The 16,191-nt window shown below is 44.5% G+C and overlaps 1 protein-coding gene across 1 annotated transcript in view; it reads left to right on the forward strand.

Annotated features, from left to right (window-relative positions):
* Positions 1-3,877, forward strand: part of NDST4 (N-deacetylase/N-sulfotransferase (heparan glucosaminyl) 4) — an 81,316-nt gene extending 77,439 nt beyond the window's left edge. The window contains exons 12-13 of the mRNA XM_009895419.1: positions 3,250-3,352; positions 3,646-3,877. Coding sequence (XP_009893721.1) covers positions 3,250-3,352; positions 3,646-3,765 — 223 coding nt within the window. The 3' untranslated portion in view covers positions 3,766-3,877. The remainder of the gene's footprint in view (positions 1-3,249; positions 3,353-3,645) is intronic.
* The last annotated feature ends 12,314 nt before the right edge of the window (positions 3,878-16,191 follow it).

Below are 16,191 nucleotides of genomic sequence, written 5' to 3' on the forward strand. Positions count from 1 at the left end.
AAGCACACGCTTCTGTACGGATTTAGGATGGAGGAGAAAAATGCATTAAACAATGTAGTGGCTTTATGGTAGGACTGTCAAAGTACAAAAGATTGCATGGGATCGTTCCTAGTCATTACTGCCTAATAACTGTATACCACGCATTTTTAAAGTTGTCACAAAGCAGCCTAAGGACCCAGTCCTGCAAACACTAGTCAGCAACAAGTCCATCACCCTGAGTAATTACTCGAACGTCTTATAGGAGAGCAAAATCAACCCAGGCAGAAGGAAGGTAGTAATCAGAGCCATGAAAAGAGAGCGGAGGGGAGACAGAGGCAGGGCTTGGGTCCCGAGAGAGAAGTGCCCATCACGCTGGGTTAGTAGAAGCCACAGCTGAGATGGGTGACTAGGTCATCGCTTCTCACACGCGCTGCTAAAGAGGACCTAGATTCAGACTAGATACAAGGAAAAAAATTTTTGCGCTGAGGGTGGTGAGACACTGGCCCAGGTTGCCCAGAGAGGTGGTTGATGCCCCATCCCTGGAAGCATTCACGGTCAGCCTGGATGGGGCTCTGAGCAACCTGATCTGGTTGAAGATGTCCCTGCCCATAGCAGGGGGGCTGGACTGGATGACCTTAAAGGTCCCTTCCAACCCAAACTATTCTATGACCCACACTTTATTAGAGTAGTGAAAACAAACGGGGAAAATCAATTAATGTTGCAAGGCTTTAACACATAATGCCATCATTAGAAAGATGTTGGGATCCCCGCACAAAGTGCTAGGAGAGGGAAACTAGTCAGTGGTCTTCATGAAGTTCCCGTTATGGCACTGAAGAGCTGTTTCCCACCTCTTCCCCATCCGCTCGTTTTCACAGGGAGTGACCGAGAGCTTAAATTTTTTAAGTACCTGAACTTAATGAACAGAAATGTAGGACACATGGGACTAAAGTTACGAAAGACCTTTCCTTTTCATCACAGGATCACCCTACTGAAGCTCCTCTGACTGCTAAGATCTATTTCATGCCCGACATCCTCAGATGACTTACAGTCCAGGGTGGCGCGGGCCAGTGGTTCCCTTCTTCCTTTGTTTTTCTCAGCAGGCGGCAAAGGAGGGAGGCAGGACAGAGCTTGGCTTTGGCAAAGGGCAGTCAAAATGCTGTTCCTCCAGCCCTGCTCATCACGCCACGCTCTGCCCACAGACACAGCTCCACATCCAGCCTCACCAGGGAGATTTCCCTCATTTTTCCTCATGTGAACAAGAGGGAAAGGAAAAGACAGGATTAGGGGAGCGTGCTTAAGTAAATGTTTTCTCTTGGAATACCGCTACATTTTTTCAGAGATTAGGAGAAAGAACCTCATGGTGGTGTTGTGTAGCCCTGCCCCAGCAGGCACCCTTCCCGCCTCTGGCATCGGGTACCGACTTCCCGAGAGGTGGGGTGGGCGTGCGGGTGTCCAGGTTCGACCCCGCATCTCCCACAAGTGTAACTCTGCAAGGCAAGAGAAGATAACCAGGCCTGGAGGAAAGGTTTCTGCTGACTGCTTTAAAAAGACCACTTGTAACTTTAGCCTTAAGACTATCGCTATTTTTAAATAAATACTTCCATTGTGCCCAATGAGGTTTATCGGGAGTCCTGAGAGTTTCATCATACCTGAATGCAATGGGTTGAATTCAGCCCGAGCTGTCTTACCCTCTTTTCCCCTACCCAAATTTGCAGATTCTCTTAATAATGTTCAATATGCTCCTTCTGAGGCAGAAATATTGTTTGCGGCATAGTTTTGCAGTTTTCCTTTTACCTGGCTCACTATATTGCTGCTTCTCTTGGGAAATCAGTGCAAGCCAGCTAAAGTACTTCCCCATGCAATGAGCAGATGGAAAAGGCCAAAGTAGAAATGGGTCTCTCATCGATATATCCATTTAATCAATGATTTATTTCCTTTTAATTGATACAGCTACTGAGACAATTTAGGACACAAGGGTCAGGCCTGCAATAATAGGCTGGGCAAGGAAAAAAAAACGTGAAGAAGGTTCACCCTTCTCCAGAAATTAGTTCACTTATGTACAGTGGCAAATTGCAGGTGCACCCGTGTCGTAGGGATAGACCCAGGGCAAAAAGGTAGTCTGTAACTAATTAACTCTGTGTTCCTGCCAATTATATTTCATCCTTTTCAAACATCTGCTGACTAGCAGAAATGCGAACCTCTTCAATGTTTTATGCATGCTGCAAGACCCATAGCAATAAATTCAAAACTTAACGCTGCTTGGTGTTCATTCCTTAGTGAGTAGTGTTTTAAAGCCTTAATCTAAAATTCCTATATCTTTGAACTTTAGACATCAAAATCAAATTGTGTATTTCAGATAAGACTGCTAGCACAGTGTTTATGCTACAATGCCATCTTTGGAATGAAAATGATATTTAGATCTAATGATACGGAGCAACCAGCTTCTCAGGTGCAGTTAAATTATCACCAACCAACCAGCGGTTCTTTCAGTAGACCTGAACACTGCTTATTTCGCTCAAAAATCAACATAACTTAAAACATTTCAGTATTCTACTTCTCATCGTTTCATAGTCATGCAACAATCACACACTTTTCCGTATAAATTGGAGGCAGCAAATAGATCCGCTTGCCCTTTCTAATCCCTCTCACCTTGACAGCGCTGACCTACAACCGCATCAGCTCCGACCGGCCGTATGGAGAGCTTTCCTTGAGCACAGCTGATAACATCCTTGAGAACACAGCGCATCGAATTCCAGGAAAAGAGCCAATTAGTAATTTTTTCAGCAAAACATTCTTTGTTCAAGTGTCAATTGATCAAAACATTAGCATCCTGCCGGGACACACGGAGCAGTCTGACGTGAATAAAAATCTCCGACCAAAAGCAGGCAATAAAATCTGAGTCACAGGCTGGAGTGGGGTCGTGTACGTTCCTTGAGCCTGAGGCTCAGGACCTTGATTGGCATCCTATAGATCAACGCTTAGAACTTGTACCCTATATGCTGGGCAAGTAGAATAAGTACTAGCTAGTCTAAGTAAAGCACAATGTGAAAAACTTCTTGCCTTGAGCAAGAAGCACTCCCGAGGCAAATTTGAGGAGAAAATAAATTCCCAGAGGTTTCACAAGAGAGGAAAGCCCTTTCCCACTCTGTCCTCAGTATTTTGGTCATTTAGAGAAACGTGTGCAGCAATAATTGTTGGCTAACGCTGATGTCTTAGTAGCTGGGAGATTCTTCTGTAGTGACGTGTTTCAAAAAACATAATTCTCTCCAGGTTTGACCCTCAGAAAGGCTTTTGGTGCCAGTTACTGGAAGGAGGGAAAACAAAGTGCCTGGGAAAAAGCAAAGGTCGAAAATACCCACCAATGGACCAAGAGGTAAGGCCTTTCTAGAGATGTAAGTTAACATTTTTTAATATTGACCCTACGTTTGACTCCTAAATTAGACGCAATGATTATTCTTTTTAATTATTATTATTTTCACTGCCTTGATATTTGTAAAAAACCAGAAACTTTTAATGAGCTTTGAATGACAGGAGATCAATTGCCCCTTCTTCTTAAGAGCCCCTCTCTGGGAGCAGTGCACAGCTCCGGGGCGGGAGCACCTGCCAAAATCTGCCGTTGGGTGAGTTTCCTTCTCTGACAGTTGTTCTTTTTTTCACCTTTCTCAGTCTCGTGCGTTTCTGTCGAGCTACTACAGAGACCACAACGTGGAGTTGTCCAAGCTGCTGCACAGGCTGGGGCAGCCCCTGCCCTCCTGGCTGAGACAGGAGCTGCAGAAGGTCAGGTAGCACCCAAGGGCGGGGGAGCCACCTAAGGACGATTTCCTTCACCGTCAACCCCCCTGCTTCTCCGACTCACTTGTGATCGTCAGTAGAGGACCTCATGAATAACGCTCTTTCTATTAAAAGGGAAAAAAAAGCAACAAAATCCACACAAAAGAATAAAAAACTCCAAACCCGACAACTGTTTATATGCACGCGCTGACAGTTATTAGCATCGACCCCTTTTGTCAGCTTCCAGGAAATAATACGGAGCTACGTGGCATTACTCTTTATCCAGACCGGGATTCGTGCATAGCCTAGTTCCTCTCTTCACCAGGAAGTATCAGAAACTGTGTGTAGGACGGATTGACTTCAGTGTATGTGACAAATTGCAGTCTGTCAGGACACGAGCAAAGGACGGGAACATCTCTCGCTGGACCGTGAGGTTGGTCATCCCCTGGGGTTTGTCCACCTTTGTTTTCGCTGCTTTTTCTGCCAACCCGGGAAGTGTTCCTGTCACTTCAGTGCCATCATTCAGCGCTTTGCAGGCGGGATCCCCGATGGTAATGACAGATGTAGTATTAAAGCACCATCATTGCTTTCTCCACAGAAAGAGGTGGGCTAAATTCTCACCTACCCCGCTTCCCTGGGATTCCTGTAAAAACCCACGACACTCTGGGCTCCTTCCTCTGTTGGGGGTCGGGTTGTTTGTTCCCTTCACGACAAAATATATCCTGATTCGCTGGAGTCGTGTGGGTTGTTGAGGTGCAGGGCAGCGAGGTGGCCCTCCTCACAGATCCCGTTGCCTGTCTGTTGGACGTGGCTACTTTGCCACCCTGATAAGGTTTTTCATCGCATCTGTTGGGTTCCTACAGCAGCTGTGACAGAGCTACGTGAAACTGCATCAAACATTTTGCCATAATGCCGTAAGACTCATTAAAACACCAACAAAACCTTTTAAAATCTAAGCAGGCCGTGCAAGCAGTGTAGCGAGAGTAACTTAATATCGACAATTTTGTTTTCTATCTGGAAAGCAATGTTTTTGCTCTGAAGCCTTCAAAGTAAGAGACTGGGCTCATCATTCAGGGTCTCAGTCCTCAAGCTAGTACAGAAAAAAACACTTTACTGACCAAAGGTATTTGTTAACCTCCAGTCTGTTGAAGGATAAACTCTTTTTATAGACTTTAATGGTGTTGAAAGGACAACCATATCCACTCTGTATCACATATGCGTATATGATGCATATATTTTTATGCCTGCGTATCTACTTACTGTATGTCTAGATCAGACATACGCTTGATTTTAAATATCTGCTTTTTGTGCTCATAGGTAAAAAAAAGGGCTGTTTACCAAAACTACGATATTATGAACTGTGCTTTCTTCTCAGATTTGTGTGGGCAAAGTTGACAAGACTGGGCAGAAAACTCACTGGGAAATTTAATCGGAGGGAACAAACACCATTTAGGCATTTTAGCCTTGTAACACTTTTTCTCAAGAAAACAAAGCTTTGCTACATGTTCTTTATGCAGCACAAAATGGAGTAGGTTTGAGTTTTCAAACATCCCCGTCTGAGCTACTAGGCACGAGCCATTCCAGGTGCTGCAGAGGCTTTGGGCTTTCCCCTCCCCGTGAATTTGACGCTAAGGTCCTAGCTCAGGAGACAGAACTGGACGTTGGGGTTGCAGCACGAATTCAGCCTCGTGCGAGCCAGCCTCAGGGAACACCCCTCAGGGCACATCGTGGACTCTGCTACTCGAGAGCACTTAGGCAACCTAATTTAGGCTTCAAACCAGTTAATACATGGAGACATCTATCTTAGCATTTCCAAACTCCTACATCATGAGACTGGCCACCAAGCTCATGACACCAGCTTATTTTGAATTGACAAGTCCAGAGCTTCCCAGAGCTATCCTGGTGCCACCCATCCTGCTCCCAGCTCGGCAACAGCGGCACTTGCTGCTGAGCGTTCTCTGGCACCACCTGGCCTCCACCGCTTCCCTCCACCACTCTCCATCTGAACGTGCCTGGCTGCTTCTTCCCTCCACACCACTCCAGCCCTTTTTTCAGTCCCAGCACTGCCCTGGTCCAGGTCCCTCATCCATGTGAGGAGCCGGCACTGCCCTCCTTGGTCCCACACACACAGCCCACGGGGTCACAGAGAGGAGAGGCTGAGGTGCAACCAGCACCACGGCCCTGCGTGGGCCTTGTGCTCCTGCTCTCCACCTCAGCCCTCGCTCCTTCTGCAGGAGGACCCACAGCAGGGTTGGGAAGAGGACAAGGACTGGTACCCTCCTGTACCCCCCCCAACATGCCCAACCCCACCAGTGCTGCACTAACCTGCACACACAAGGACGTACAGGAACATACAGGAAAGCCCAAAAGACAAACGGTGCCCAGTGTTTGCTTTTAAATATTGAAATGGGATTCATCTCGCGTAAGTGAGACATCCACTTTATTTTATAGGTGATGAAGGGAAATAGCGCTTCTAGGACACCATTCATGTCATCACAAAGCAGACTTCTTAAATGAGCGAGATTAATCTTGCCTCTTCCTCTCTATTGATCGTAAAAGGACAATAGACATCTCGTTCAGAGGAAGAGCTCAGCTGTATAGGTCTAAAATTAGGTGAGCTGAAAAGCAAAATGGTATTTTATCTCACAGCTGTAGTTGTCGAAGAAGAGAGGGAGCTGGGAGGGTCTGAGGGAAGGGTTTGATTTTGTTTTGTCTTCCTGAAGTAATTTTTCTAGTTCTTGTATTTCACCCAGGAGGACTCCTCAAAATGAGCTAGGGCAAACTAAACGCCAAATAAAAGAAACCTTATGTGGCAGTTTGGGGCTTTTTTTGGGGGTGGGGGGAAGTTACACACTTTGTTGCAAATTCATATTCCTTTAACTTTTAGCACTGATAATGCCCATGATGACTAGTCTGAGGAGAGTTTTGGATAAGTAAGGCTTGGTGAGAGAAGAGTATCTAAATCAACCATTTGATAAAATTTTAGCTGTTAAAATCCATTAGAATTGGCTCATCACTAATTAAAAGATGACTTCATACTTCTTGATTAAAAGCTAAATAAACATGAAATTGGTTTCAGGAGTTTTTCAAGGAAATGAGAAAAATACCTTAGAATACGGAAAACTATTTCTTGTTCTTAGCTTTTCATTTAGAATAAAAAAGAATTAAGTCTTTCCAACTCTCAGCTCTGTAACAGCATCATGTCCTTAAAACACACTGGATATTTTTATACCTCATTGTTATTTTTTAAGTTTGAATGGGCATCACATTTCCGAGAGATCTCGCGTTCCATTGAAAACCGACATTTGAATTGACTTCATTATGTGTCATATAAAGATGAAATAACAGTATTTCAAAGTTCCATTCCTTCCACTTGTAATAGGACCCATCAGCACAGAATTTCTCTGGACCACCGTATTATAGAGGAGCCTTTGTGCACTAGCTGTAAATGATCTCCATTTCTTTTACGCCTTTCATATCGCTGACCACGTAATTGTTGGGATTCTTAACGACCGGCAAAACAAATGCAATAAAAATGAAACATTCATTCATGGCAAGGGGGCTGTAGCTGGGAAAGATAATGCTGGCCCTTCTTTCCTATTCATAAGCCACAGGATTCATCTCCGCAATACCTCCATGTGGTGCAGGCTGTAAATCAATAGAAGTTTTACATACTGGAGGGCTGCGGCTGCAGTTTGCTCCCATTCCCCTGGAAATACGGATACCTGCAGAGGTTTGAAGGAGCCTTGCCGCACCGAGGACCTGACCTACTGCCCGTGGAGACCAGTGGCAGTCTTCCTATTAACTCCAGCAGACCCTGCTTGGCCCCAGGAGCTGCTTTCGTAAGGCCCAATCTGGGCGGTTCAAGCATCACGTAGCCCTGTCACTGCTGGAAATCCATCACTAGTTTGATTTCTATTACCGAAGAGCAATTTCTTCCCCCCACCTCTCTCGGTCGGTGCTCTGCCATGGTTGGAGCTGCAAACCGTCCTGACCACCAGCACCCCATGGGGCTGCACCCCTTCTGGTCTCCCCATATCGCACGTGTCCCTCTCTGCTACGAGAAATAGAAAACCCTATGGGCCAGACACAGGCATCAGGGTCTATGGCAGCATATACGATGATTAAAGCAGGACTTTGGCCCTCGGAAAACCAAGCTTGTATAATCGAGGTTGTCTTTGAGCAAGAAGCAATCAGAACGGAATCCAAAACCTTCGAAATTATGCATTGACCTCTGAAGGTCTAAAATAAAGTTGCCGGATTAACTGCTCCTAGATGTTTTCTAATAACACAAATTTTCTCTCTGATAAGGAATCAGACTGCCGAGTCTCCCCAAAACAAATTAAGATGGCGGAATTACAAATTCTTGGGGGAGGAAAATGTTGCGTAATGAAAGCGCCGATGGGTCCAGACTCTCTGATGTGATAATAAGGCAGAGGGCACATGCCCTGCATACAGAAGGAGAAGCTGACTGTTTTCTCCTTTTCCTTCCCCCTCCTCCTTTTCTTTCCCAGTTGAAGTCTGAGGCAGCGTAGTGCGTCTGAAAAGCACACGACGGGCAGAGCCCGTGAGATGGGGGAACATTATTCATCTCCAGAGCGATCAGCCAAGAATAAATTGGGTGCAGGGTGCTCATTTCCCCTAAGCTGGGCCACCTTAAAGTCAGACATCAAGTCCAAACTAGTCATTTAGTTTCCATCAGTAGCAAATTATGTTTATAATGGGTTTAAAATTGATGTTTATAATAGGTTTATGAGCGTGTGACAGCTGTGTAAAACAGGTACAACATAGGTATATAAATCAGCAGAGACTAAGTGTCTAATTTTATTGTAGTTAAGTAAGATTAAGTTGGCTGCCGGTGTCAGGAGAAGCTCTCTTTGCACACGCAATTTAGCTTTGCCATTTTAGCTCTCGGGTTGCAGTGCCATCTCTCTCTTACCAGTAGATATTCGCTTTCTCAAAGAGCTGAAATCTCTCATGATCACCTCACTGTATTTGTCCTCATCTGTATCCGGTCCATCATTATATTAGTTCATACATCTCTGCATAAATCTGCCAGGAACTGTTGCTTTGGAGACTTCTTTTTTTATTTAAGTGTATGGTCTTAGGATAGGAATTTCCCCGTCGGAAGCACATTTCTGACATTGTCTTTATTTTCTCTCTTTTCCTTCCAGTTCATCCTTTTAGCGTGACTGCAAAGGTGCGGACCTGTCTGTGGATTTGATTCCTCCATCACTATCCTATCTAGAAAAACTACCAAAAATAAAAAAGGATTTGCAAGCGACACAGATTCTGAAGTGTTCGGTGCTCCAGTAACTGGATAACTTTTATATGACTTACTATCATTTCTGTAGTATTTCAAAACAAAGGACAAACTCATGACAGAGCTGAGGAAAAACTTCACTGTCTTGCCCAAGCTCTTTTTTTTTTTCAAATAGATTTCACGTGTGTAGTTAAACATATGGCCAACACAGGAGCCAAGACCCTTATATGCTAGAAGTCAGCACAGCTCCAGTAATTCTAGTAATATGAGTGTAACTATACCTGCCCAGAATCCCAGCTATAATCTCCAATTCTGTATTTGCTGGAATTGTTTTAAATAATTGATGTGCACACACCTTATTATTGGTTCTTCTCACTGCCGCAGAATAAACACTTCTGATGGTGTATTATAGAGAGCGCTTTTCTTTTTTCCTTAAATCCTCCTTCCCATTTTCTGAGCCAAAATCTGCTCTTTAATAACCTCCGCCATATATTTCAAGTCGCGCCCCGACTCAGCTTCTCCTCGAGGCTTTCACCCGTCCTCGACACGCCGTGGGATTTACAGCGCCAGCCGCACCAGTGCTGGGAGTGCCACCGACCTCATCCTCTGCCTCCCTCTTCCACCTCCTCCTCCTCCTCCTCCTCCTCCCACACAGGGAACACTAATTCAGGCAAGTCTGACAGCTACATGTTTGTTACGCAGCATAACGCGTCTTTATGTCACCAATACAACCTTTCAAAAGTATCACCCGCCTGCACTCAGTGAGAGGTGCGGATATTCGGACAGCCCTGCCTGTGCAAGTGCCTTCTCTAATTATCACACCAGGCTTTTTTCCTTTGCTCTGTTTGAGGAATCTTAAAAGGACCCGATTTCACCTCATGCAAATTGAAGTCTTGAAGGTGGCTCAAACTGTATGCTCAGAATCACGAGATACTGATATTTCCCCCCACCTCCAAAATATCCTAATGCTTCTACTTTTCATTATAAAATATTCATTTGTTTTACAGATCTATGTCAGAATGAGGTTAAATCATATCAGAGTCAAGGATTCTTAGTACAAGCCTTACAGAATAGCAAATTACGCCTCGCTAGAGCTTTTATCGTTAAGCAAATTAGAAGTGACATTACAGACATCTTAATACCAGTTTTGGCTCCTTTCCAGATCTGCTTGATGCTTTCAGACAAGGGAGACAGGGTAGGTAAAATTTTCAAAATATTGTAGGATTTCAAGTCTGGGTTTTTTTTGTAAAAAAAAAGACATGTAGGCCCTTAGAAACCAAAAAGCAACTGGCTTTCTATCATCATTATTTGTTGTCAATGGAGTCAGACAGTTCGGCACTTTGAAAAGCCCTCACAGCCATTTGCCTGTCTGCTGCTTTGGATCCCAAACGCCTTTATACATCGAAATTAAGAGATTACTGGGGGGGGGGGAAGCAGCGGGGGGGAGAGCGCGTTTTTTTCCTGCCACTCACAGATCCCTGTCCTTTTCTGACCACTTCCGTATTTCCTTCGTATTCCCCGGGTGGGAGAGGAAGCCATGGAGAACTCGTGGCTGAAACCCACCAATGAACCTGAAGGATTTTTACTTACAACAGGAATCTTTCCAGGCTCAGCGGAGCTTCCTGCCTGAGTCTGATTTAGTAAAAGGATAGCAGAGTTCTTCCGAAAATTTACCACTTCAATTCATGAAGGTTTGCATTTTCCCTTCTGGAATCAGACTATTCCCCCTCGGACCACTGCAAACCTGGGAGTGCTAAATAAACTTCTGAGCTCATCTGTTCATGAAAAGGGCTTTTTCTATCTATATGCAATTTGTGAGAGGAGAGGAAGACCGCTTTTTCATGCATGTGAAGATCCAAATTTCAGTTTGAAATTGATTTATAGAATTACAGAAATGAATTCTACATGCCATTTATACTCATCTTTCCGTTCATGAAGAATTAAAGACTTCCTAGGGAAACCAGACCGATATTTGCATTTCAGTCAGCTGCAGCTGTTGGGTGGGGAGAAAAACATTTAAAACATCTAAATAAACCCCTATCTGCCACAAAGCCATTTGTCCTGAAACAGCTAACTCTAACCAAACAGGGGCTACTTTTATAGTACTCCTATTTCTTTCGGAATAGGAATGTGACATGTTAACGCACAAATCTGTTTTCATCACAGAAGGTCAACTGCCTTTATGAGCTGGTAGTTAGAATCATCCTGGGGTGGTTTTTCTCCGAGGTTCTTTTCAGCCAGAGGAAGGTCAGCAGTGGGTGGAGTGGGATCCCTTAATCTAACTTGCATTCCATAAAATGCTATGGGGGTTGAAAAATGCGCTTTATAATTTGGGAGATAATTGCATGCCGTTCAATTGACTTTGTACTTGCTACTTTTCTAACTCTGGTGTATGCTCTGCTGTCTCGCAGAACTTATCTGTAAGACACATTCCCCGTTGGGTAATTTAACTTCCCTTCGGAGTACGATCTGAACTACAAGAAAGAGCTGGATATACCAGAGGATGAGTTTTTACAGAACTTACTGTGAGGCAGATATTTATTTACATAAATTTTCTTTAATATTTTTTTGTTTCATTGCGTTTGTCTAGGCCAGGGAATCATCTCAGTATTAATCTGCATGCCCTCCGCAACACACAATTCCCATTAGCATCAATGACAATTAAATATTCTCATGAAGGAGAGAATAAACCCACCAACAGAAAATGTTATTTAATGACATTGTAGCTACAGCGCATCTTCCTGCAGAGCTTTGTATAATCACACCAAGTAAGCAAAGAAAAATTGTTCTGCAACGTGAAGCGTTTAAAATTTCATAAGCAATGTGGTTGAAAGGAAAAAAAAATAAAGTAAAAATCACCTTTTGGCTATCCCATCCTGCCCAGGGACTGAAGTTACCCAGTGACTGTATTGAGATGAAATCCCCTGGGCGCTATGCAGCTGGAGAGATGTTCAGACGGAGAGGCAAAGCCAGAGCGGCTATCGCTCAGGCTCGTGGCCAGGCAGGGCACCCCTGCCTTCCAGCAGCCCAGCCAAAGCGGCACACCACAGACTCAGGGTTGAAGAGCTCCTACATTTACTGCCCTGGCTATATGCAGCAGCCTACGTCTTCCTCATGGAGCCACTGCCCCCTATACAGTAACCAGATGTCAAAGTCACCCGAGCGGTTGCTTAGCGCTCACGTCTAAATCCACGGCCTGAAGGCCTCCGATCTGCTCCTCAGGGCCGGGAAGGAGACTGAAAGCCCACCAGGGCTCTGGGAGTTATCACAGCTACCGCTGCATGAGATTTCTGTGCTGCACCTAGCAACAAAACCCAATCTGCAGTGAAGCAAGGGCTTTTCATACAGGAAAATAAAAATATATATTGAAACAGCCTTCACTTATATTTGTTTATTATACAGCTATACAGGGCTCATGAATTTTTTATTTAAGGAGAAAGTTTTCTGTCCTAGTTGTTGTTCTCTCTCCTCCTAAGACCTCTCCTTCCTTGCTACACCGTAGCCTGCTTCTCCTCTATTTCTTCCTACCTACCCACCTTCCTTAGGGCTACTTCTCACCATCAAGATCTATTATTTTACCTGTAAATTTCAATACCAACTGAATTTCTTTCTGCACTAAGTTCTTGTGCCCCTAGTTTTCACGGAGGAAAAAACGCCAGTCTCCCAAGTAAGCATCATCTTTCATTTCCTAAAGCACGCCCGCTTTAATTACTTCTAAATATCCTAGTTAATTACGACAATGTGTACTTGGAGCATGCTGAGGTTTCTTTGACGTTGCTAGCTTCTCTGCAGTATTTCCACACTTTTTGCGTTGTTCGGATACCCAGCACCAATTCAGGGAAGCCACTCGGTTATAAAGCAAGGCAGAGTTGGATGGCACCATGCGTAAATCTGCCATCATTAAGTTGGGAGCTGCAGTTAAATTATAAATTGTCAGCTTAAGTAGGAGGAACATTTTTATGGATCCCGGTTCATCCTCTGCAGACTTCAGCTATTTCCAGTAACTGCCACACAGAACACACTAAAATTTGTCAGCCGCTTGGAAGAGGAGAGAGTTGAGCCCCGAGACTTAATTCCCTTCAATCTTCTTAAAAGATATGATCCAATACCTCAAGATAAAAACATCGCCAACTTAGGAAGATACAGGGAGGCAATCCAAAGCAGCCGGGACAATCAGAATGGACAAAACCTCATTTTTCCAAAGGTCAGATGCACAGCCAAGAAGGCGCCTCTTTTCTTTCCCTTTCTGTTAGAAGATCTGACTGAAAAAGAACTATTTCAAGGCTTGCCTGGATCACTGTAGGAAGCTGTAGCGTAAGTGCTGTAAGACACACCATGTTGTCGTGGTCTTTCTAAAGCCCATTTCACGAGAAGCAAATTTTCCCTCTCCCCTCTACGTGGGACAAGCTGAGATACCAAATTTCGACAGACCTCTTTTATATTGGCGACATCTTGCAACAGTGTTTTTGTGCTGGCGTGGAAAACATCTGTACAAGGGAGAATTTTTATGAGCACAGGAGCCTGCTCGGCAGCTGAAGGTTTTAGTGTGGATCCTAAATCACCATTTCTGTAGTGCTGCAGATTATTTTTTTTTTCAGAATAGCTCTGTATTTTCATAAACCCCAAGTATTTTTTACTTAAGTCTTAGCACATCCATGTAATGGAGCCAATTACTAATCAGGCAACGAGGTGAACTGTACAACAAAAGAAAGCGTCCAAAAATCACAGGATCGCGCACTAATAACCACACGCAAATCACCCAACGATCCCACGGGAAAAAGATGATCGGGGCTGAACCCAGCCTCCTGCTGCAAGGAAAGCAAGCCACAAACACTCTTTGAGCCCCAAAATGAATGTGTTCACACTCCGGGCTGGCACAGAGGAGAGCTCTCGTCCCTTGGGTATCTCCCCAAGCCCAGAGTGGCTGTAGCTGGTCCTCTTCTCCAGCATCACCGGTGATTTTTGCAGGTTGAGTCCATAAACGAGCTTAGAACAGAAGCAGAAATCAGAAAAAACGTTCTGAAGTTGATTTTGTAAATCAGGGGGAAAAAAAACCCAACTTATTTTAAAGGGAAATCCTTGAAGAAGGTAATTGTGTGTTCTCTTGGAAATTTCAACTGTGTTTATAAAATTTACACAAAGAGCTCACTACTTTTGCAGCTCTGACTTGTCCGAAAACTAGAGCGATTACAAACTGTCAGAAAACTACCTGCTGTGGAATTTATCACCCTTCCCTCTGCAGTCAGTCGCTGATACACCTGCACATGGACCTGTCCCATTTTCATGGCAGTCATTACGCCGTTCCTTTGTCAAGGAGAAATTAATTTTAGTCCTCCTTCAGGAAGACCACCCCGGAGAATTAAGTTCTGAGGAGAATGAAGCGAAGCATTTACCAGCGGCCCACTCTTTGCTCTCTATTGCCATGTCTTCCATAAGACATCATTTGACAAAATACTGAGAACTAAAGTAGAAATATCCTATGCAGACTTGTCTTTCCCATGGACCTATTTAATACTGGCACATTAAGCACATTTTTATTTTACTCATTAAACAAGAAGAATTCTGGACACTTAACGGTGACACAATGAAGACATTATAAAATTTGGTAATGTGCACTAAAACTACCTTCATAAATGCCCAACCTTAAGCACATCCATTTTCTGGTCTTCTTCCAATGATAAGTATTGCACTCTTGCACATTCAATTACAAAGCTTAGAGCCAATTTAAAATGACTTGTTTGTCCACAGATAGTTCCATTCCATTTTGGCTGCCTGTTTCATTTACCACCTGTTGATTAATTATCTTAATAATTTATTCCTTCATAGCTTTTTTGTTTTTCCAATAAAAGACAAGTTGAATTCTGGGGCAGACACCCATCCCTCTTCTCTGTAATAAAAAGGCAAAGGACAACACTACAGTTCCATGTGCCTGGATTGCAGAAATCTGTCCCACGACGCTGTCCTACCTGCAAAGGCCGAGCTGCATCTCCCGAAAGCTGCGAGATGCAGTTTGGACTAGTCCTTTGCTGCGTTGCTAATAATCATCACCATAGTTGGCGATGCATTAACGAAGAGGAGACCGTAACGCCAGCAAGAAGTTTTTGCAGACCATAATGAACAGGAAATGACTAACACATCCTGAAACAGAAAGTGCTTCTTGGAGAGACGATCTTGCCTATGATAAAGAAAAAAGTCTTGAGTTTTAGCAAACAACCTCAGGAAAAGCAAGCCTTGCAATTGCCGTGTTGAAGCCAGCTGACAGACCTGATACATGCGGCATTTCCCAAATAAAAAAGCCTATTCAAAGCTATGCTCACCGCAAACAGGCTTCCTGAACTTTGTTAGAGGGTTAGACTTCTGTCTAATTTAAGAGGCGAGTGCAATGCATTATTTTAGCAAGTGAGAGTAGGAGAAAATCGGTGGCAGCATGAAGCATGAGTCCTCAGCGAAGGGAATTTAGTGGCAGACAAATTAGATATCCTACCTTAAGAGGTACTTTTACAGAGACTAGATTAGAAGAGCAATTGCCGCGTTTAAATACTCCATATTATCAAACGCTTCAGCAGCGTTGGAGGAGGGAGCTGGTTTCAGATGTGAGCCAGCCCGCTGGAAGCAAAACCAGCGGGGCAGATTTTCACTGGGGGTTTCCATTGCTGTGGGAGTTCCTGCGGTCCACCACGTGCGTCACCCTGCAGAGCCACGGACAAGGGACAACCTTGGAGGTCCTGACCCATCTGACAGCTTTGTTTGGTTGTAGACTTCCCAGTAAAGCCCAAGCTGGTTTTCTCCATCGAGCTCTACTCCTTCCAGTGTGAAACTTGCTGTGTATGCCTCGCTGTAATTAGCTCGACGAATCGCACCGTACCTCACCAGCTTCTCAAAATAATCAAAGCCCGTGGGAATCCAAATCTGATTTCAAAAATACTTCTCTGAAGCTGGAGTCATTCAGGGTATAAAAGCGTAATCCTATTACGGCGGCAGAGTTTAAACGCTTTCCCCACCAGACCAAAGACGACAGGCAGCACAATGATCGGATCCCTGCGGCGCAGTGGGCGGACGGGCCTGGGAATGCTTTGGAGGAGCCTCCTGACAACTTGGAAGAGCCTCCTGAAAAGCCGGCCCTGTGGCTGTGCGTACAGCTGGGGCTGAGGAGGACCACGGCCAGATCTGCACTTCCA

This window comes from Charadrius vociferus, unplaced genomic scaffold (genome assembly GCF_000708025.1).
Source record: "Charadrius vociferus isolate BGI_N301 unplaced genomic scaffold, ASM70802v2 scaffold1151, whole genome shotgun sequence".
Classification (NCBI taxonomy): Eukaryota; Metazoa; Chordata; class Aves; order Charadriiformes; family Charadriidae; genus Charadrius; species Charadrius vociferus.